At 37.2% G+C, this 24,784-nt stretch overlaps 1 protein-coding gene across 1 annotated transcript; it reads right to left on the reverse strand.

The window, feature by feature from the left end:
• Positions 1-215: 215 nt before the first annotated feature.
• On the reverse strand, positions 216-23,587 carry LOC121467689 (filamin-A-interacting protein 1-like; the record flags this gene model as incomplete). Its single annotated transcript, XM_041709794.1, has 5 exons — positions 23,319-23,587; positions 19,625-19,864; positions 14,733-14,972; positions 9,839-10,078; positions 216-618 (listed from the first exon to the last, which is right to left on the reverse strand). Coding segments are annotated over exons 1-5 (1,392 nt in total), but the record flags the coding sequence as incomplete, so codon positions are not given.
• Positions 23,588-24,784: the final 1,197 nt, after the last annotated feature.

Below are 24,784 nucleotides of genomic sequence, written 5' to 3' on the forward strand. Positions count from 1 at the left end.
TCCGTCTGTGTCATCCGATATCTACAATATTTTGACCAGTCATTAAAGTACAGATAATGCACTTAAAACTTTTCGTAGTATAACGGGTGTGATATATAGATGAAGAGGAAGACCCACGCTATATCCGACGAGCTTTGCACCGAGCCATGCAAGAAGTGCACGAACACCGATCCGTCTATACGCTAGAAAACTACCAATATCTAGTAAACACCTACCTCTGGGCTACTACAAACCTCTAGCTGCTTGAGATTCTGTGGAGTCTTGAATTTCGAAACGGCATCGATCTTCTGAGGCGTCGGGGAAATTGTTTTATTCTCGATGACGTGACCTAAAAACTGAATACGGGTCTGCAGGAAATGACATTTCTTTAGGTTGAGTTCTAGCCCATAGTTGCTGCAAGTTCCTATAACTTCTTTGAGGTTCGATACAGCCTCCTTTTCGTCCTTTGCTGGTATAATGATATCGACAACGTAAGGGAGAGCGATTCCTCTGGGAGTCAGCGTTCGGAAAATCGCATTAATGGGACTCTGAAACACTCCAGGTGAGTTTGACAAACCAAAAAGCTCCTTAAAGAACTGGTACTGCCCGCTTTGGGTCACGAATGAGGTGTACTTCTTGCTGGAATCGGAAAAAACACATGAAAAAAGCCATTCCTCAAGTCAATCGTGCTAAACATCATAGCTTCTTGTAAGCGATCAAGCTGGTGGTCAATCAGGGGCAACGGAAAATGGTCTTTAATTATTACCTTGTTGATACGCGTGAAATCCACACAAAGTCGTTGGGAACCGTCGTTTTTCTTAGCAAGCACTACCGGGCTTGTAAATTCAGAGTCGGACTCTTCGATTACGCCGTTTGAGAGCCACTGCTCGATTTGATCGTCAATTACTTTCGTTTCAGCGAATGCAAATCTACGCGGTCGCGAAAAAATTGGGGTTTCGTCGTTTAATATGATTTTCATTTCAATATTTGTTGACTTCGATGGTTTAGGAATGTACTTCGTTATTAGTTCACGCACCTCTTTCTTTGCATACTCACTGGCTGATTGATTCATATCGAGTTCTTCGTTGTCAATCACTGCTTCGATTTGCATTAAATTGGATTCCAATTAATCTTCGTCAAGATTGTTGAACTTTCGCACACGCAAACCAGTAGGACAAAACGAAACTTCTGCTGCAAGAACAGTTCTTCCCCTATTATCAAACGAGTGTCCATACAGACACACGGAATTATAAAGAAGTTCAAGTCATAAACACTGTTGTCAATCGATACTGCTTGCTTACACTGTCCAACCGGCTTGATCTTATTGGCACAGCGATCTTTTCCAAATCCAATTAAATATTCACTGCACTCTTTCAACCTTGGCAAAGCTAACTGCTTGTATAAGTCTTCGCGCAAAATGTTGAACTTGCTGCCCGTATTAAACAGCGCTCGCAATTCTGATTTTGAATTGAAACTGCTTTCGTCATGTCACTGTGTTCACTTAAAACTCGCGCGTTGGGCTTGTTTTCTTCGACTGCCTTTTCACTTTGTGGACAATTCCTGGAAATGTGTCCAAATTTCTAAAAGTTGAAAGTTAATTTGTGGCGTTTTGTCAATTGTGCTTTGGCCTATCTTTCATCTTTTTGCATTCGTGTAAAAATCGGAATAACAACCAAAAATCTGCAATAAACATAAAATATTTCGAATTATATGTGAATGTGCGAACTTAATTCCATCAATTTTCGTCGTAGTGAGCACCAATTTAGGGTATAAATGAAACAGCTGAAAAAAAGTGCAAATTGTGAAAAGTGTAGTTCTCAAAAATTAGTGGAAAAAACATGCCGGCGATAGTATCATCAGTCATATCCAGTAGCGTAGATAGGGGGGATCAGGGGGATCAATCCCCCCCCTTGGGTCTGAGATTTATAAGATGATATAATCTCAAAATTGAAACACATTTTTACGCGATGGATGTGCAGTACAGCATATTAAAATTTCGAATGCCCGAGTTATGTTCAATACTGTTGACTTCTTGTCAACCGACAAATTCTTCCTGGAATCTTTTAGCTTGCCAGCGGTCGCTGCGTTTCCCAGGATTTACGAAGTTTTGGCGTCTGCCTGCCGGTTTATTGTTCATCTGGAGGGTTCGTGGAAAATATGATAACTCCAGCGCTTCTAACGGACCTCCAAGTGATACCTCAGTCAGTCACAGTGCCTCTCAGTTTACTGCGTGCTGCGGCGCTGCATCAGCTGCATATAATCACAGCAGACGAAGTCATTGATGAATTAGCAAAAAAATCTCGAAAGCTTGAATTTCTTCTTCGATAAGAGAATTTTTTTATAAAGCAACTTATCAATGTGAAAAATGTGACCAATTTCTGTACACGACTGTGCAACGCGGATTATTATCGCAGTGTAAAATAAATCTTCCAAAAAAACAGGATATTATTCTGAGTCATATCCCCCCCATATCAAAAAGCTATCTACGCCACTGATTGACTTGCTCTATTGTTCCATTGCTTTCTCGAAAGTCAAATTAACGTGCCGGAATATCGTTGTGCTCTTTCAGAAACGGGATTATGCGTTTTGACAGACACGAGATTAAACTTATCGGTCTGTTGAAGCTGGTATTGTGTGATCTTTTCTTGGCTTTGTGATCATTATGATTACCGAATTTTTCCATTTTTTTGGGAAGTATCCAAGTCGTGTGATCCCGTTAAAGAGTTTACAAATAACCTCAACTGCACAGTTTGAAAGTTCAATTAGCATCTTAGGAGTTTTTAGATCACCGCCTGGGGCCTTTTTGTTTTTAATTGTTCGGTTATGACTTTTGCAACTTCGTTTAGTTGAAACAGAATTGGCGCCGTCTCAGTCCCAGTTCGAATGGACGGCGACGGTAGTAAAAAACATTTCGAAGGTTTAAAGCTAATGTAAATACTTGCCTGAAGAGTCTCTTATGGGAATTACTGTTTCGGCCGGCGCTCTTAGATTTGGATGGGCCCTCCACAAGGGATACTTGGTGCTGGTTGGTGAAAGTTTCTCAATTTACTGACGTTGTGCTTTTTTTCATCGTGCCTTAGAACCGTGGTAAGTCTGCGACCAGCTTCCTTAAGACTATGCTTCCAAGTGAATTTTAGAAGTCCATGAATTGGTCTTCGGAGACTGTAAAGCGTTGTGGGCAGTAGACAGCGGCAATGGCAAGGTTGCAGTTGCCCAACTGTATTTCAGGTATATGCCGTGAAACACCGTAGGTATATTTTATTTGGACTGCTGAGCTGCCAGCATTTGTAACAAGATATTTTAGTTTTGCATTAGAGTTTTCATGGTGGTTTGCATGAAGGACATAAATTCCATCATATTTTGTTGCAATGTTATCATCATAGTTTCCATGTTACTTTGTGGCTGTCCCATGGCCGGCTGCATGTTATCAATTTTCGGTTCTATGTGAGCTGTGCTTGATCTTAGAGCAATGACGTAGGAAATGCCGTTGGTGGTAATTGCAGGCCAAATGATGACCTGGCTCCTGTTGCGAATAAAACTTCAAGAGTCGGTTGTGATTTCATGTAAATGTTCTAGCGTGCCGTTGTCGCTCGTTGCATCCGACTTTTCATCTCCTTGTAGACTGGATAGCCTCTGTAATAGAGGCCTCTGAAGGTACTGCAACTTGTAGATCGGGTGCACTGCCTTTTTTTTCAAAGTTCTGCTGTCTGGCTCCAGCTCTACTTAGAAAATCGTTGCGGCTTCTTCGGAGAGGGTCACATCGGGTTCTATTCCATTGAGTACAACTTGTAAGCCGTTGCAACTTCAGCTGGTACGTGTAGTAATTCTTTTTGACATCGTTAAAGTACTTCGACTCTGCTCGGAAATCATCTTCGGGTTTGGTTTGAAGTTTAGTTTCGCTTATATTCCCTTTCATAAGCGGAATAACATGAAAGTTATCTTTTCCGACAAGCTCAACTATTTTGTTGGAGATCTTCTCCCAAATAAAGATAGGATGGAGCTTAAGTTTCTTTGGGGATAATTTTTCAGACTCTGTTTCAGGCTCCGCCAGAATGGAAAATCTACTTTCATTTAATGGCCCGAAATTTTCAGGGCCTTTGTTCGTACGGTTTATTTTTGGCATATTGCCGTCAGATTTTTTTGTGGTGTTAGCTTGCGCTTGGAAATATTAATATAGCGCTCCATGCATGTCTGGATGGCCGAACCCGCTCTGCTTTTCGGCGGTCAGTAAACTTACACTTTCTGGCACTTTCGGTTCTAGAGTAATACTCGTGAACGAGAAATAAGCGTTGTTACGGGCCAAAGAGAGACGACGTTTGTCTTACTCTCTCAGAAATTTTTCACGGGCTTCGTCTTGTTGTTTTTGGCGTTGAGTGCGCTGATCCACGTTCTTACTGATTTGTTCATTGATAGTGCGCAAAGATTAATTAATTTATTAATTATAACTTTAGTTTACGATGTGCGAATTAGCATCGCGAATCGCAAAACCTCGCGTTTAGAAATTTTTTCGAACGTTTTCGACTGAGTGACTAATTGTTTATCCCGGTTGTCGTCAAAACAGTCTGTTTTTGAATCAGACACCCTATTCGTTTACTTTGTTTATCTTATCTATCATTGTCCACATTATCCACACTCACACGAGCACATGAAGCGCAACTTAATTCATATGTATATGTAAGAGCTTTGACCAACTGCATTGTCTTAGGCAGTACTTTTCCGTTCATCTCAAAACGGTAACATATTCTTCTGTGACTCTGCCGATTCTTGTATTACTCTGCGTCTGTGGCCGGGTCGGGCTGGTGTAGACTGTGCTGGTGGAGTTTAGGAGGCTTCGGGAAGACCCTGGTGGAGTTTTGAGAAGGCTTCTGAATAAAAGTCTTATGCTTTCAAGTGTCGCTCTCAGACTGATTTTTATTTTTGGTTTCAAGTACAATCGAGAGCTTCGTTTGCGGGTGGGGTACATATGTTGAGTTTGCGAAATCTCCTAGGTCAGCGGTTTCGGCCGGATGCCCGAGACCCAGTTGTTTACACGATCCGGCATCCAGAGACCACTGCGTTGGCGATCCTATGTCCGGGTTGAACAGCATCGCCGTTAGTGGGACAATGCTCGAGGGGGTTTCGGTGGAGGTGATGTCATCGGGAAGACATCAGCGGTCATTTAATTTAAAATGTTCGGTGAATGCAAATAAAGATCAAACCAAACAGTTACACTATTGACGTATCATTTATCAACAAGCCTGGTCTCGACTCATATTTTACATGTACTAAAATGGTTACTTTTCGGAAAATTTCCTGCAGATAGATTTAAAACTGAGAGACTAATTTGAAAACGGCAAGGCGACTAGATAGGCTCTCCTAAAGTTGCTGATCAAGACTGAGTTTATATTACCCTCTGCAATGAATATGACAAAATAATAACAATCAGGTACAGCCTGCTCCTGAACCCATGGAGATAGATAAATCAATCCAGTATCAAATTCGTCCTAATAATAATTTTAACAGGGGTAATAATAACAAACAAAATTATAATAATTATTATCCAAGAAATAATTATAATCAAAACCAAGCGCAAAAAACAAATATAAGCGCCACTCAAAACAAACCAATTGAATCACATCCACAGTTAAAGCGGGAACCAACTGGTTCAATTAATCAGCCTGCTCAGAAAATTATGAGAGTAAATAACATAGAAGAGGATCATTTTTTAGATCAGAATCCGGAGTAGGATTACCCTACTTAATGAGAACTGGCAAAAAAATCGAAAAGGAATTAAAAGTTTTAATTAATACAGGAGCAACATCTTGTTACATAAAAAGGTGAATTTATCAAAATAAAAAAGAGCTCCCAATTTACAAAGGAGTTTCAACCATTAATGGGTTTACAATAATAAAATATTATCATTTAATAACGATATTTAACACAAGACACACAAGTATTTTATGAAATAAAGGGTTAGAGTCCGACTTACTTATAGGTTTTAATCTTTTAAAAAAAATAGGAGCGGTAATTGATATTCAAAAAGGGACCATCAATTATAACGGGAAAAAAGAAAAATTACTTTACGATGAGGATAATTCTTTAAACCAATTATCGCTAACAAATGGAAAAAATATCCTTCCATTAATAGAATATATTATAAAAAAATACTTTGAAGAGCAAAGTGAAAATAAAACAGATTCACAAATGGTGGAAAAAGTTTATTTAGCTTGGGATCACAGAATCCTGAGCAAGCCGGCGTAGAATTATCCGTCAACAAAAAATCAAATAGTTTGGGATCTAGAAATCCTGAACACGCCGACGTAGAAATATCCGTCAACAAAAAATCAAATAGTTTGGGATCTAGAAATCCTAAACTCGCCGACGTAGAAAAATCCGTCAACAAAAAATTATATAGTTTTGGACAAAAAATTCCTGAACACACCGACGAAGAATTTTCCGTCAACAAAAAGTTAAAACGTTTGGGAACACAAAACCCCTTTTAGAACTGATATTCGGGGCGAAATAAATACAAATAACGAAAGGGCCATTTATAGTAAACAATATCCCTATGCTTTATCAGTTTCAGATTTCGTTAACAATGAAATCAATAGAATGATAAATGAAAATATTATAAGGCCGAGTAGAAGACCTTACAATTCAGCAGTACTGGTGGTACCCAAAAAGGGTCAAAATGAAGACGGTAGCCCTAAACACAGACTTGTAATAGACTACAAAAAATTAAATGAGAACACAATACCGGATAGATACCCGATGCAAGACCCGTCTGTTATAATAGCCAACTTAGGAAAGGCAAAATATTTTTCCACAATTGATTTGGAATCAGAATTCCATCAAATTCTTATGAAAGACTCAGATATTGAAAAAACATCTTTTTCTATTAACAACGGAAAATTTGAACTTTTACGCATGCCTTTCGGGTTAACCAATGCGCCCAGAATTTTCCAGAGAGCAATGGATGATATTCTCAGAGAACAAGTAGGAAAAACATGCCACGTCTACATGGACGATATTATAATTTTTTCAAACACAATCGAGCAACATTTCTCAGATTTAACTCAAATAATAGGCATTTTACAAAGAGCAAATATGAAAATTTCTCTCGAAAAATCTAAATTCTTTAAATTAGAAACCTCCTTTCTTGGTTACATTGTTTCTTTTAATGTATTTGTATTTGTATTTTGTATTTTGTATTAATTATAAAATTTGATCCTAACGCTACAAGTTTGGAACTTATAAGTTAATGCGCTAGTCACTACGAGTTTGCAAATATTTAATTGTTACATTATACTTAAAACTAATTTTCATAAAAACTAATCTAAGTCGCCTTCTATTTTTACTTTAATTTACGTAATAGTGTTTTTAAGGCACTGCTAATATTTTTAAGATGGTTTGGGAGCTGATTCCATGATCGAATAGCATTAATTAAAAATTGTCTTTCGGATGTCAATGATCTAGGTCTTATGCAAGTAAGATTGTTTGCTCTTCTAGAGGATGTAAATTGAAGTTTTTCGAAAAGATACAAAGGTTCTTTTTGGAAAATAATGTTTTGCAGAAAAATTAAGTTCCGCATCTTTATCCATTCATTTAGCGAGATATCGAATATTTTCAGCGAAAATTCAGATACGTGATCTGTATGTGGTTGGTTGAATATATACCTGGCTATGCAATTAAATAGAACTTTAATTTTGTTCTTACTGGTAGTGTCACAGTTTGAAAAACTTCTACTCCATAAAATAGCACTGGAACAATGCAGGTTTTAGCTATTAGTAAACGTATATGGGTGTGCAGGCAATTTTTAGTTACGGATAATGTCCTTATTATGCCATATGTTTTCCCTACAGACTTTTTAATATGATCATTCCAGGTAAGAGTTCTGTTGAATGTAAAACCTACGTTTACAGCTGTATCAACGTACTCAAGTGGCGTGCTATTCATACTCAGTGGCTGCAAATTGTTAAAAATTATCTTTCTTTTACTTATGACAAGACATTTTGATTTTGATGGGTTGATCCCAAGTCCATTGTTGCCGGCCCACTCATTTACACGTTCAAGTTCTCTGTTACAAACATCTATACATTCATTTATTCTGTTTAAAGGACGACTCACATACATTTGGACATCATCAGCATACAAGTGTACATTATTATTGTACGCTCCGTCACGCTGTAATATTGCGTCTTTGATGTTTCTTTGGAACCATGGTTTTTCAGAAAAACGAATAACTTTGCTACGAACAGGTACGACACAGTTATATAAATAACAAATATTGTTTTGTAAAAGGTTAACTTGTTCGTCTACTTCGGAAAGGGAATATATGTCATTCCAATTGCACAAATTAAAGGTGGAGTCCAAAAGGTCATAGTTGATATTTCTAAAGTCCCTAAAAACTATTGGGTGGTCAAGGTATTGTAGGTCAAGTGCGTAAGTCAAGTATATGAGGTCATGTTTTGAGAACGATGGGACAATAAGTTGGTCATATGTAGCTACTTTGTCTGTATTAGACACAAAAAATAAGTCTAAAAGCGAGTTGCGGGTTTTGGTAAAATGCGTAGAAAAACACAAAGTTAACCAACTTCATCCCCAGCGATTTCATGTCCTCTGCAAGGTCGGAACCCCTTAAAATATCGCTATTAAAATCGCCTGTTATAATGACGTCTGAATAATTAATTGACACGTCAGGAATGATGTTTAAAAATTGTTTATAGTCAATCCGGCAGTTAGGTCGGTATATACACACAATTAGTAGCTTATCAGCATATCTTTGGCATTTAATTTCTATAAATAAATATTCAATTGCTCTACTGGTTGAGTGTTTACATATAAACGTGGAACATAACTTTTTACTAACATATATAGCAACCCCACCCCCCATGACTATCACGATCAGAGCGATGCAAATTATAACCATCACATTCAACTAAAACATCACACAAATGAGGAACAAACCAAGTTTCAGAAACACATATAACATCTACACTCGAATTGATAAAGAGGTATCTAAATTCTTCAATTTATCGTGTGAGGCTTTGAGCATTTATATGACACAGAGACCGAGAACCCTTAACATCGCATGGCTATTTGATCGATTTGGATTTATGTTTATGTTATTGTTGTTGCTGTCACCCATTTTAAATTATTTAATTGTAATATTAGCTGCGCTCGCAGTCTATAAATATTTATGACATAAAGACACACCACACCAAGAAACAAAATAAAATTAATGCGACTGATACTAATCCTAAATAAATATAATAAAACTACTGATAATTTCACAACAATGGTATATAAATATAAGCGCCTCTTAGGTGCGAAATGAATTATCATTTAATGTCCCAGAACTAGCAGCTTCCAGCGCAGCTAATTCATCGGGGGTGCAAATCTCCATTTGAGCCAGTTCGCCCAGGCTTTGCACGCAAATGGCCTCCCCTCCCTCTCTCTCCTTTACGAAGATATCTCCACGGCGAGAGAAAACAGCTGTTAGGCGCTTCAGCCTCTTGAGATGCATCGCCCGCTTGAAAATTTCATATTTTGTTTTGGTCAGCTGTTCGTTTATATATATAAACGCTGGCGAGTCTAGGCCGATGAGCTTTAAGCTCAGTTCCGTTTTGTTTTCTTTTCGGTATGCCCCGATCGCACGCAGCAGTGTCGCCTTATCGTGCACGTGTCCATTTTAATAATTATAATTGGATCCACTACTGTACGGGTCGTTTTCGCGGTCGCATGCGTGGTCAGTTTGAGAGAGAAGCACAGTGCGTGAAAAAGTGCTTTCACATTTTCCCCCTGGACTTGTGGGACCCCATGCCAACGCAAGTTACAGGCGACTTCAGACGCCGCCTGTGCGTTGCAGGAGGCCACCCACTTTGCCTCCAACTCGTCAACGCGCTGATCCTGGCAGTTTTTAGACAGTTTCGCCTCCAGCTCCTGGACCCTCTGCCTCAGCATCCCCATCTCTCTCACCTCGCTCTCCAATTGAGTGACTCTCAGTGTGAGTTTGTTGCAGTCAGCTGCTATTAACTTAAATTTTTCTTCCAGAGTGCCGGTTATACGTGCCTCGCCATCACGAATCTCCCCTGAAAGACTTTCCTTTAGCTCGGAAAATCTGAGGTCGATCGTGGAAGCAGTTGAGCATCGGAGTCACGGGCTCCCTTCAGATCGGAGTGAGTTTCCTTCCTAAGTCGCTTTGCTGCTGAAGACATTATTGTGTTGGTGCCGAGAGGGTTGAGTGTTTTGCTGTGTTGAGTGTTTTGATGTGCTGAGTGTTTTGTCTCTGTGCTCTTGTGTTTTGCTATGCACTGTTTCTTTATTGGATTGTTGTTGCACTTAATTGTGGATTTATTAAGAAGCGATTTAATGCTTAAAACCGATTTATTTCGGGCAACAAGAGCTTTAACGTGTTGTACTCTTATTAATGATGCTGCCGTAAGCAGTTTTTAATTTTTTAAGCCGAGTTAAAGGTGTTTTTCGGTGTTTAAAGCGGAGCTTCACAAAAGTGCGTCTATTTCTCTCTCACGAGTTTAAACAATGTAAAATTTTCACAATCTCAATGTATCCGTTACCACAAAATATTAAGGACTTCGAAGTTTTCTAGGCTTAACTGGCTATTACCGAAAATTTATACGTAATTATGCAAAAATTGCAAAACCACTTAGAAAATATTTAGGAGGGGAAAATGGAAATGTTTCTAAAAGAATATCTACAAAAGTTTTAGTAAAATTAGACGATTCAGCTAAACAAGCTTTTAATGAACTAAAAGAGAATCTAATAGCACAAGTTGAACTAGTTCAACCAGATTATGGTAAAAAATTCACTTTGACAACAGACGCATCAGACGTAGCTATTGGGGCGGTATTATCACAGGATAACAAACCAATTACTTTCATTTCTAAGACACTTAATATAAAACCGAGCAACTTTATGTCACTAACAAAAAGGAACTGCTAGCAATAGTATGGGCCTTAAAAAATTTGAGAAATTATTTGTACGGAGTAGTTGGTATAGAAATCCAAACGGACCATCAATCTTTATCTTTTACGATTTTGGACAAAAATCCCAACGTAGAAATGAAAAGATCGTATTCTTTCTTAGAAAGCTTTACCCCAAAAATAATATATAAACCCGGTACAACAAATGTTGTAGCCGGTGCATTATCTCGAATACAAATAAATAACATTACAAACAGTGATGTAGAACAAACAGAACAGTCAGACTCAGATCAAAACACACAGCATTCTGCTGACAGTAGTTTTGAAAATGTAATACATGAGACCCGTAAACCGTTAAATCAGTTTAAGCAACAACTGTTATTAACAACGGGGAGGTTTACAATACATGGGTCAGTGGATGTTTTTGGCAGGACACGACACATAATTGAATACGATACACCAGAAAATTTAATAACTATATTTAAAGAGTATATTCCACCAAACATTACGGTAGGAATTCATTGTACATTAGAGGACTTATATCACATTCAATTACCCTTAAAAAATAATTTCACTAACCCATTTCTTTTTACGAGAATCTTTCTTCAAGACATAGAAAACGATGAAGATAAAGCCATAATTATAGAAGAAACACACAGTCGAGCTCATAGGGGTCTAGATGAAAATTATAAACAAATCAGTAGGTTATATTATTGGTCAAACTTATTTAAAAAATTGAAAGAATATATAAAAAATTGTGTGATTTGTAATGAAAACATATATAACAGGCACCCAATAAAAATTCCAATCGGGGAAGCCCCTATTCCAACTAAAGAAGGAGAAAATTTACATATAGATATATACTACGCGCAAAACTTAACATTTTCGGGTTAACCAATGCGCCCAGAATTTTCCAGAGAGCAATGGATGATATTCTCAGAGAACAAGTAGGAAAAACATGCCACGTCTACATGGACGATATTATAATTTTTCAAACACAATCGAGCAACATTTCTCAGATTTAACTCAAATAATAGGCATTTTACAAAGAGCAAATATGAAAATTTCTCTCGAAAAATCTAAATTCTTTAAATTAGAAACCTCCTTTCTTGGTTACATTGTTTCTTTTAATGTATTTGTATTTGTATTTTTGTATTTTGTATTAATTATAAAATTTCATCCTAACGCTACAAGTTTGGAACTTATAAGTTAATGCGCTAGTCACTACGAGTTTGCAAATATTTAATTGTTACATTATACTTAAAACTAATTTTCATAAAAACTAACCTAAGTCGCCTTCTATTTTTACTTCAATTTACGTAATAGTGTTTTAAAGGCACTGCTAATATTTTTAAGATGGTTTGGGAGCTGATTCCATGATCGAATAGCATTAATTAAAAATTGTCTTTCGGATGTCAATGATCTAGGTCTTATGCAAGTAAGATTGTTTGCTCTTCTAGAGGATGTAAATTGAAGTTTTTCGAAAAGATACAAAGGTTCTTTTTGGAAAATAATGTTTTGCAGAAAAATTAAGTTCCGCATCTTTATCCATTCATTTAGCGAGATATCGAATATTTTCAGCGAAAATTCAGATACGTGATCTGTATGTGGTTGGTTGAATATATACCTGGCTATGCAATTAAATAGAACTTTAATTTTGTTCTTACTGGTAGTGTCACAGTTTGAAAAAACTTCTACTCCATAAAATAGCACTGGAACAATGCAGGTTTTAGCTATTAGTAAACGTATATGGGTGTGCAGGCAATTTTTAGTTACGGATAATGTCCTTATTATGCCATATGTTTTCCCTACAGACTTTTTAATATGATCATTCCAGGTAAGAGTTCTGTTGAATGTAAAACCTACGTTTACAGCTGTATCAACGTACTCAAGTGGCGTGCTATTCATACTCAGTGGCTGCAAATTGTTAAAAATTATCTTTCTTTTACTTATGACAAGACATTTTGATTTTGATGGGTTGATCCCAAGTCCATTGTTGCCGGCCCACTCATTTACACGTTCAAGTTCTCTGTTACAAACATCTATACATTCATTTATTCTGTTTAAAGGACGACTCACATACATTTGGACATCATCAGCATACAAGTGTACATTATTATTGTACGCTCCGTCACGCTGTAATATTGCGTCTTTGATGTTTCTTTGGAACCATGGTTTTTCAGAAAAACGAATAACTTTGCTACGAACAGGTACGACACAGTTATATAAATAACAAATATTGTTTTGTAAAAGGTTAACTTGTTCGTCTACTTCGGAAAGGGAATATATGTCATTCCAATTGCACAAATTAAAGGTGGAGTCCAAAAGGTCATAGTTGATATTTCTAAAGTCCCTAAAAACTATTGGGTGGTCAAGGTATTGTAGGTCAAGTGCGTAAGTCAAGTATATGAGGTCATGTTTTGAGAACGATGGGACAATAAGTTGGTCATATGTAGCTACTTTGTCTGTATTAGACACAAAAAATAAGTCTAAAAGCGAGTTGCGGGTTTTGGTAAAATGCGTAGAAAAACACAAAGTTAACCAACTTCATCCCCAGCGATTTCATGTCCTCTGCAAGGTCGGAACCCCTTAAAATATCGCTATTAAAATCGCCTGTTATAATGACGTCTGAATAATTAATTGACACGTCAGGAATGATGTTTAAAAATTGTTTATAGTCAATCCGGCAGTTAGGTCGGTATATACACACAATTAGTAGCTTATCAGCATATCTTTGGCATTTAATTTCTATAAATAAATATTCAATTGCTCTACTGGTTGAGTGTTTACATATAAACGTGGAACATAACTTTTTACTAACATATATAGCAACCCCACCCCCATGACTATCACGATCAGAGCGATGCAAATTATAACCATCACATTCAACTAAAACATCACACAAATGAGGAACAAACCAAGTTTCAGAAACACATATAACATCTACACTCGAATTGATAAAGAGGTATCTAAATTCTTCAATTTATCGTGTGAGGCTTTGAGCATTTATATGACACAGAGACCGAGAACCCTTAACATCGCATGGCTATTTGATCGATTTGGATTTATGTTTATGTTATTGTTGTTGCTGTCACCCATTTTAAATTATTTAATTGTAATATTAGCTGCGCTCGCAGTCTATAAATATTTATGACATAAAGACACACCACACCAAGAAACAAAATAAAATTAATGCGACTGATACTAATCCTAAATAAATATAATAAAACTACTGATAATTTCACAACAATGGTATATAAATATATGCGCCTCTTAGGTGCGAAATGAATTATCATTTAATGTCCCAGAACTAGCAGCTTCCAGCGCAGCTAATTCATCGGGGGTGCAAATCTCCATTTGAGCCAGTTCGCCCAGGCTTTGCACGCAAATGGCCTCCCCTCCCTCTCTCTCCTTTACGAAGATATCTCCACGGCGAGAGAAAACAGCTGTTAGGCGCTTCAGCCTCTTGAGATGCATCGCCCGCTTGAAAATTTCATATTTTGTTTTGGTCAGCTGTTCGTTTATATATATAAACGCTGGCGAGTCTAGGCCGATGAGCTTTAAGCTCAGTTCCGTTTTGTTTTCTTTTCGGTATGCCCCGATCGCACGCAGCAGTGTCGCCTTATCGTGCACGTGTCCATTTTAATAATTATAATTGGATCCACTACTGTACGGGTCGTTTTCGCGGTCGCATGCGTGGTCAGTTTGAGAGAGAAGTACAGTGCGTGAAAAAGTGCTTTCACATTTTCCCCCTGGACTTGTGGGACCCCATGCCAACGCAAGTTACAGGCGACTTCAGACGCCGCCTGTGCGTTGCAGGAGGCCACCCACTTTGCCTCCAACTCGTCAACGCGCTGACCCTGGCAGTTTTTAGACAGTTTCGCCTCCAGCTCCTGGACCCGCTGCCTCAGCATCCCCATCTCTCTCACCTCGCTCTCCAATTGAGTGACTCTCAGTGTGAGTTTGTTGCAGTCAGCTGCTATTAACTTAAATTTTTCTTCCAGAGTGCCGGTTATACGTGCCTCGCCATCACGAATCTCCCCTGAAAGACTTTCCTTTAGCTCGGAAAATCTGAGGTCGATCGTGGAAGCAGTTGAGCATCGGAGTCACGGGCTCCCTTCAGATCGGAGTGAGTTTCCTTCCTAAGTCGCTTTGCTGCTGAAGACATTATTGTGTTGGTGCCGAGAGGGTTGAGTGTTTTGATGTGTTGAGTGTTTTGATGTGCTGAGTGTTTTGTCTCTGTGCTCTTGTGTTTTGCTATGCACTGTTTCTTTATTGGATTGTTGTTGCACTTAATTGTGGATTTATTAAGAAGCGATTTAATGCTTAAAACCGATTTATTTCGGGCAACAAGAGCTTTAACGTGTTGTACTCTTATTAATGATGCTGCCGTAAGCAGTTTTTAATTTTTAAGCCGAGTTAAAGGTGTTTTTCGGTGTTTAAAGCGGAGCTTCACAAAAGTGCGTCTATTTCTCTCTCACGAGTTTAAACAATGTAAAATTTTCACAATCTCAATGTATCCGTTACCACAAAATATTAAGGACTTCGAAGTTTTCTAGGCTTAACTGGCTATTACCGAAAATTTATACGTAATTATGCAAAAATTGCAAAACCACTTACAAAATATTTAGGAGGGGAAAATGGAAATGTTTCTAAAAGAATATCTACAAAAGTTTTAGTAAAATTAGACGATTCAGCTAAACAAGCTTTTAACGAACTAAAAGAGAATCTAATAGCACAAGTTGAACTAGTTCAACCAGATTATGGTAAAAAATTCACTTTGACAACAGACGCATCAGACGTAGCTATTGGGGCGGTATTATCACAGGATAACAAACCAATTACTTTCATTTCTAAGACACTTAATATAAAACCGAGCAACTTTATGTCACTAACAAAAAGGAACTGCTAGCAATAGTATGGGCCTTAAAAAATTTGAGAAATTATTTGTACGGAGTAGTTGGTATAGAAATCCAAACGGACCATCAATCTTTGTCTTTTACGATTTTGGACAAAAATCCCAACGTAGAAATGAAAAGATCGTATTCTTTCTTAGAAAGCTTTACCCCAAAAATAATATATAAACCCGGTACAACAAATGTTGTAGCCGGTGCATTATCTCGAATACAAATAAATAACATTACAAACAGTGATGTAGAACAAACAGAACAGTCAGACTCAGATCAAAACACACAGCATTCTGCTGACAGTAGTTTTGAAAATGTAATACAAGAGACCCGTAAACCGTTAAATCAGTTTAAGCAACAACTGTTATTAACAACGGGGAGGTTTACAATACATGGGTCAGTGGAAGTTTTTGGCAGGACACGACACATAATTGAATACGATACACCAGAAAATTTAATAACTATATTTAAAGAGTATATTCCACCAAACATTACGGTAGGAATTCATTGTACATTAGAGGACTTATATCACATTCAATTACCCTTAAAAAATAATTTCACTAACCCATTTCTTTTTACGAGAATCTTTCTTCAAGACATAGAAAACGATGAAGATAAAGCCATAATTATAGAAGAAACACACAGTCGAGCTCATAGGGGTCTAGATGAAAATTATAAACAAATCAGTAGGTTATATTACTGGTCAAACTTATTTAAAAAATTGAAAGAATATATAAAAAATTGTGTGATTTGTAATGAAAACATATATAACAGGCACCCAATAAAAATTCCAATCGGGGAAGCCCCTATTCCAACTAAAGAAGGAGAAAATTTACATATAGATATATACTACGCGCAAAACTTAACATTTTCGGGTTAACCAATGCGCCCAGAATTTTCCAGAGAGCAATGGATGATATTCTCAGAGAACAAGTAGGAAAAACATGCCACGTCTACATGGACGATATTATAATTTTTTCAAACACAATCGAGCAACATTTCTCAGATTTAACTCAAATAATAGGCATTTTACAAAGAGCAAATATGAAAATTTCTCTCGAAAAATCTAAATTCTTTAAATTAGAAACCTCCTTTCTTGGTTACATTGTTTCTTTTAATGTATTTGTATTTGTATTTTGTATTTTGTATTAATTATAAAATTTCATCCTAACGCTACAAGTTTGGAACTTATAAGTTAATGCGCTAGTCACTACGAGTTTGCAAATATTTAATTGTTACATTATACTTAAAACTAATTTTCATAAAAACTAACCTAAGTCGCCTTCTATTTTTACTTCAATTTACGTAATAGTGTTTTAAAGGCACTGCTAATATTTTTAAGATGGTTTGGGAGCTGATTCCATGATCGAATAGCATTAATTAAAAATTGTCTTTCGGATGTCAATGATCTAGGTCTTATGCAAGTAAGATTGTTTGCTCTTCTAGAGGATGTAAATTGAAGTTTTTCGAAAAGATACAAAGGTTCTTTTTGGAAAATAATGTTTTGCAGAAAAATTAAGTTCCGCATCTTTATCCATTCATTTAGCGAGATATCGAATATTTTCAGCGAAAATTCAGATACGTGATCTGTATGTGGTTTGTTGAATATATACCTGGCTATGCAATTAAATAGAACTTTAATTTTGTTCTTACTGGTAGTGTCACAGTTTGAAAAAACTTCTACTCCATAAAATAGCACTGGAACAATGCAGGTTTTAGCTATTAGTAAACGTATATGGGTGTGCAGGCAATTTTTAGTTACGGATAATGTCCTTATTATGCCATATGTTTTCCCTACAGACTTTTTAATATGATCATTCCAGGTAAGAGTTCTGTTGAATGTAAAACCTACGTTTACAGCTGTATCAACGTACTCAAGTGGCGTGCTATTCATACTCAGTGGCTGCAAATTGTTAAAAATTATCTTTCTTTTACTTATGACAAGACATTTTGATTTTGATGGGTTGATCCCAAGTCCATTGTTGCCGGCCCACTCATTTACACGTTCAAGTTCTCTGTTACAAACATCTATACATTCATTTATTCTGTTTAAAGGACGACTCACATACATTTGGACATCATCAGCATACAAGTGTACATTATTATTGTACGCTCCGTCACGCTGTAATATTGCGTCTTTGATGTTTCTTTGGAACCATGGTTTTTCAGAAAAACGAATAACTTTGCTACGAACAGGTACGACACAGTTATATAAATAACAAATATTGTTTTGTAAAAGGTTAACTTGTTCGTCTACTTCGGAAAGGGAATATATGTCATTCCAATTGCACAAATTAAAGGTGGAGTCCAAAAGGTCATAGTTGATATTTCTAAAGTCCCTAAAAACTATTGGGTGGTCAAGGTATTGTAGGTCAAGTGCGTAAGTCAAGTATATGAGGTCATGTTTTGAGAACGATGGGACAATAAGTTGGTCATATGTAGCTACTTTGTCTGTATTAGACACAAAAAATAAGTCTAAAAGCGAGTTGCGGGTTTTGGTAAAATGCGTAGAAAAACACAAAGTTAACCAACTTTATCCCCAGCGATTTCATGTCCTCTGCAAGGTCGGAACCCCTTAAAATATCGCTATTAAAATCGCCTGTTATAATGACGTCTGAATAATTAATTGACACGTCAGGAATGATGTTTAAAAATTGTTTATAGTCAATCCGGCAGTTAGGTCGGTATATACACACAATTAGTAGCTTATCAGCATATCTTTGGCATTTAATTTCTATAAATAAATATTCAATTGCTCTACTGGTTGAGTGTTTACATATAAACGTGGAACATAACTTTTTACTAACATATATAGCAACCCCACCCCCATGACTATCACGATCAGAGCGATGCAAATTATAACCATCACATTCAACTAAAACATCACATAAATGAGGAACAAACCAAGTTTCAGAAACACATATAACATCTACACTCGAATTGATAAAGAGGTATCTAAATTTTTCAATTTTTCGTGTGAGGCTTTGAGCATTTATATGACACAGAGACCGAGAACCCTTAACATCGCATGGCTATTTGATCGATTTGGATTTATGTTTATGTTATTGTTGTTGCTGTCACCCATTTTAAATTATTTAATTGTAATATTAGCTGCGCTCGCAGTCTATAAATATTTATGACAAAAGACACACCACACCAAGAAACAAAATAAAATTAATGCGACTGATACTAATCCTAAATAAATATAATAAAACTACTGATAATTTCACAACAATGGTATATAAATATAAGCGCCTCTTAGGTGCGAAATGAATTATCATTTAATGTCCCAGAACTAGCAGCTTCCAGCGCAGCTAATTCATCGGGGGTGCAAATCTCCATTTGAGCCAGTTCGCCCAGGCTTTGCACGCAAATGGCCTCCCCTCCCTCTCTCTCTTTTACGAAGATATCTCCACGGCGAGAGAAAACAGCTGTTAGGCGCTTCAGCCTCTTGAGATGCATCGCCCGCTTGAAAATTTCATATTTTGTTTTGGTCAGCTGTTCGTTTATATATATAAACGCTGGCGAGTCTAGGCCGATGAGCTTTAAGCTCAGTTCCGTTTTGTTTTCTTTTCGGTATGCCCCGATCGCACGCAGCAGTGTCGCCTTATCGTGCACGTGTCCATTTTAATAATTATAATTGGATCCACTACTGTACGGGTCGTTTTCGCGGTCGCATGCGTGGTCAGTTTGAGAGAGAAGCACAGTGCGTGAAAAAGTGCTTTCACATTTTCCTTCTGGACTTGTGGGACCCCATGCCAACGCAAGTTACAGGCGACTTCAGACGCCGCCTGTGCGTTGCAGGAGGCCACCCACTTTGCCTCCAACTCGTCAACGCGCTGATCCTGGCAGTTTTTAGACAGTTTCGCCTCCAGCTCCTGGACCCGCTGCCTCAGCATCCCCATCTCTCTCACCTCGCTCTCCAATTGAGTGACTCTCAGTGTGAGTTTGTTGCAGTCAGCTGCTATTAACTTAAATTTTTCTTCCAGAGTGCCGGTTATACGTGCCTCGCCATCACGAATCTCCCCTGAAAGACTTTCCTTTAGCTCGGAAAATCTGAGGTCGATCGTGGAAGCAGTTGAGCATCGGAGTCACGGACTCCCTTCAGATCGGAGTGAGTTTCCTTCCTAAGTCGCTTTGCTGCTGAAGACATTATTGTGTTGGTGCCGAGAGGGTTGAGTGTTTTGATGTGTTGAGTGTTTTGATGTGCTGAGTGTTTTGTCTCTGTGCTCTTGTGTTTTGCTATGCACTGTTTCTTTATTGGATTGTTGTTGCACTTAATTGTGGATTTATTAAGAAGCGATTTAATGCTTAAAACCGATTTATTCCGGGCAACAAGAGCTTTAACGTGTTGTACTCTTATTAATGATGCTGCCGTAAGCAGTTTTTAATTTTTAAGCCGAGTTAAAGGTGTTTTTCGGTGTTTAAAGCGGAGCTTCACAAAAGTGCGTCTATTTCTCTCTCACGAGTTTAAACAATGTAAAATTTTCACAATCTCAATGTATCCGTTACCACAAAATATTAAGAACTTCGAAGTTTTCTAGGCTTAACTGGCTATTACCGAAAATTTATACGTAATTATGCAAAAATTGCAAAACCACTTACAAAATATTTAGGAGGGGAAAATGGAAATGTTTCTAAAAGAATATCTACAAAAGTTTTAGTACAATTAGACGATTCAGCTAAACAAGCTTTTAACGAACTAAAAGAGAATCTAATAGCACAAGTTGAACTAGTTCAACCAGATTATGGTAAAAAATTCACTTTGACAACAGACGCATCAGACGTAGCTATTGGGGCGGTATTATCACAGGATAACAAACCAATTACTTTCATTTCTAAGACACTTAATATAAAACCGAGCAACTTTATGTCACTAACAAAAAGGAACTGCTAGCAATAGTATGGGCCTTAAAAAATTTGAGAAATTATTTGTACGGAGTAGTTGGTATAGAAATCCAAACGGACCATCAATCTTTGTCTTTTACGATTTTGGACAAAAATCCCAACGTAGAAATGAAAAGATCGTATTCTTTCTTAGAAAGCTTTACCCCAAAAATAATATATAAACCCGGTACAACAAATGTTGTAGCCGGTGCATTATCTCGAATACAAATAAATAACATTACAAACAGTGATGTAGAACAAACAGAACAGTCAGACTCAGATCAAAACACACAGCATTCTGCTGACAGTAGTTTTGAAAATGTAATACAAGAGACCCGTAAACCGTTAAATCAGTTTAAGCAACAACTGTTATTAACAACGGGGAGGTTTACAATACATGGGTCAGTGGAAGTTTTTGGCAGGACACGACACATAATTGAATACGATACACCAGAAAATTTAATAACTATATTTAAAGAGTATATTCCACCAAACATTACGGTAGGAATTCATTGTACATTAGAGGACTTATATCACATTCAATTACCCTTAAAAAATAATTTCACTAACCCATTTCTTTTTACGAGAATCTTTCTTCAAGACATAGAAAACGATGAAGATAAAGCCATAATTATAGAAGAAACACACAGTCGAGCTCATAGGGGTCTAGATGAAAATTATAAACAAATCAGTAGGTTATATTATTGGTCAAACTTATTTAAAAAATTGAAAGAATATATAAAAAATTGTGTGATTTGTAATGAAAACATATATAACAGGCACCCAATAAAAATTCCAATCGGGGAAGCCCCTATTCCAACTAAAGAAGGAGAAAATTTACATATAGATATATACTACGCGCAAAACTTAACATTTATTACTTGTATAGACGCGTATTCAAAATACCTTGTTGTAAAAGAAATTCAAAATACGTTAAACATTGAAATTAAGGTAATGGAACTACTTCAACAATTTCCCCAAGCAAAAGTAATTATAACCGATAACGAACCTAGTTTTACCTCGGCCCAATTGAAATCATTTGCACAAAGGTGTGGAATTACTTTGCATTACGCAGAACCAAGACACAGTACTTCAAACGGACAAGTAGAAAGAGCACACTCGACATTAACAGAAACAGCTCTCTGCATAAAAGAGGAGTTTAATTTAACTAATTTTTCCGAAATAGTTATTAGAGCCGCTCAAAAATATAATCAGATCATTTATCATTACATTTTTAAGATTATTACTTTACATAATATACAGAAATTTTGTAACCAAAAAACAACGGCCAGAACTAGAAATCAGTAAAATGCGTAGAAAAACACAAAGTTAACCAACTTCATCCCCAGCGATTTCATGTCCTCTGCAAGGTCGGAACCCCTTAAAATATCGCTATTAAAATCGCCTGTTATAATGACGTCTGAATAATTAATTGACACGTCAGGAATGATGTTTAAAAATTGTTTATAGTCAATCCGGCAGTTAGGTCGGTATATACACACAATTAGTAGCTTATCAGCATATCTTTGGCATTTAATTTCTATAAATAAATATTCAATTGCTCTACTTGTTGAGTGTTTACATATAAACGTGGAACATAACTTTTTACTAACATATATAGCAACCCCACCCCCATGACTATCACGATCAGAGCGATGCAAATTATAACCATCACATTCAACTAAAACATCACATAAATGAGGAACAAACCAAGTTTCAGAAACACATATAACATCTACACTCGAATTGATAAAGAGGTATCTAAATTTTTCAATTTTTCGTGTGAGGCTTTGAGCATTTATATGACACAGAGACCGAGAACCCTTAACATCGCATGGCTATTTGATCGATTTGGATTTATGTTTATGTTATTGTTGTTGCTGTCACCCATTTTAAATTATTTAATTGTAATATTAGCTGCGCTCGCAGTCTATAAATATTTATGACATAAAGACACACCACACCAAGAAACAAAATAAAATTAATGCGACTGATACTAATCCTAAATAAATATAATAAAACTACTGATAATTTCACAACAATGGTATATAAATATAAGCGCCTCTTAGGTGCGAAATGAATTATCATTTAATGTCCCAGAACTAGCAGCTTCCAGCGCAGCTAATTCATCGGGGGTGCAAATCTCCATTTGAGCCAGTTCGCCCAGGCTTTGCACGCAAATGGCCTCCCCTCCCTCTCTCTCTTTTACGAAGATATCTCCACGGCGAGAGAAAACAGCTGTTAGGCGCTTCAGCCTCTTGAGATGCATCGCCCGCTTGAAAATTTCATATTTTGTTTTGGTCAGCTGTTCGTTTATATATATAAACGCTGGCGAGTCTAGGCCGATGAGCTTTAAGCTCAGTTCCGTTTTGTTTTCTTTTCGGTATGCCCCGATCGCACGCAGCAGTGTCGCCTTATCGTGCACGTGTCCATTTTAATAATTATAATTGGATCCACTACTGTACGGGTCGTTTTCGCGGTCGCATGCGTGGTCAGTTTGAGAGAGAAGCACAGTGCGTGAAAAAGTGCTTTCACATTTTCCCCCTGGACTTGTGGGACCCCATGCCAACGCAAGTTACAGGCGACTTCAGACGCCGCCTGTGCGTTGCAGGAGGCCACCCACTTTGCCTCCAACTCGTCAACGCGCTGATCCTGGCAGTTTTTAGACAGTTTCGCCTCCAGCTCCTGGACCCGCTGCCTCAGCATCCCCATCTCTCTCACCTCGCTCTCCAATTGAGTGACTCTCAGTGTGAGTTTGTTGCAGTCAGCTGCTATTAACTTAAATTTTTCTTCCAGAGTGCCGGTTATACGTGCCTCGCCATCACGAATCTCCCTGAAAGACTTTCCTTTAGCTCGGAAAATCTGAGGTCGATCGTGGAAGCAGTTGAGCATCGGAGTCACGGACTCCCTTCAGATCGGAGTGAGTTTCCTTCCTAAGTCGCTTTGCTGCTGAAGACATTATTGTGTTGGTGCCGAGAGGGTTGAGTGTTTTGATGTGTTGAGTGTTTTGATGTGCTGAGTGTTTTGTCTCTGTGCTCTTGTGTTTTGCTATGCACTGTTTCTTTATTGGATTGTTGTTGCACTTAATTGTGGATTTATTAAGAAGCGATTTAATGCTTAAAACCGATTTATTCCGGGCAACAAGAGCTTTAACGTGTTGTACTCTTATTAATGATGCTGCCGTAAGCAGTTTTTAATTTTTTAAGCCGAGTTAAAGGTGTTTTTCGGTGTTTAAAGCGGAGCTTCACAAAAGTGCGTCTATTTCTCTCTCACGAGTTTAAACAATGTAAAATTTTCACAATCTCAATGTATCCGTTACCACAAAATATTAAGGACTTCGAAGTTTTCTAGGCTTAACTGGCTTTTACCGAAAATTTATACGTAATTATGCAAAAATTGCAAAACCACTTACAAAATATTTAGGAGGGGAAAATGGAAATGTTTCTAAAAGAATATCTACAAAAGTTTTAGTAAAATTAGACGATTCAGCTAAACAAGCTTTTAACGAACTGAAAGAGAATCTAATAGCACAAGTTGAACTAGTTCAACCAGATTATGGTAAAAAATTCACTTTGACAACAGACGCATCAGACGTAGCTATTGGGGCGGTATTATCACAGGATAACAAACCAATTACTTTCATTTCTAAGACACTTAATATAAAACCGAGCAACTTTATGTCACTAACAAAAAGGAACTGCTAGCAATAGTATGGGCCTTAAAAAATTTGAGAAATTATTTGTACGGAGTAGTTGGTATAGAAATCCAAACGGACCACCAATCTTTGTCTTTTACGATTTTGGACAAAAATCCCAACGTAGAAATGAAAAGATCGTATTCTTTCATAGAAAGTTTTACCCCAAAAATAATATATAAACCCGGTACAACAAATGTTGTAGCCGGTGCATTATCTCGAATACAAATAAATAACATTACAAACAGTGATGTAGAACAAACAGAACAGTCAGACTCAGATCAAAACACACAGCATTCTGCTGACAGTAGTTTTGAAAATGTAATACAAGAGACCCGTAAACCGTTAAATCAGTTTAAGCAACAACTGTTATTAACAACGGGGAGGTTTACAAT

Source organism: Drosophila elegans, unplaced genomic scaffold, assembly GCF_018152505.1.
Source record: "Drosophila elegans isolate 14027-0461.03 unplaced genomic scaffold, ASM1815250v1 contig_516, whole genome shotgun sequence".
In the NCBI taxonomy this organism is placed as follows: Eukaryota; Metazoa; Arthropoda; class Insecta; order Diptera; family Drosophilidae; genus Drosophila; species Drosophila elegans.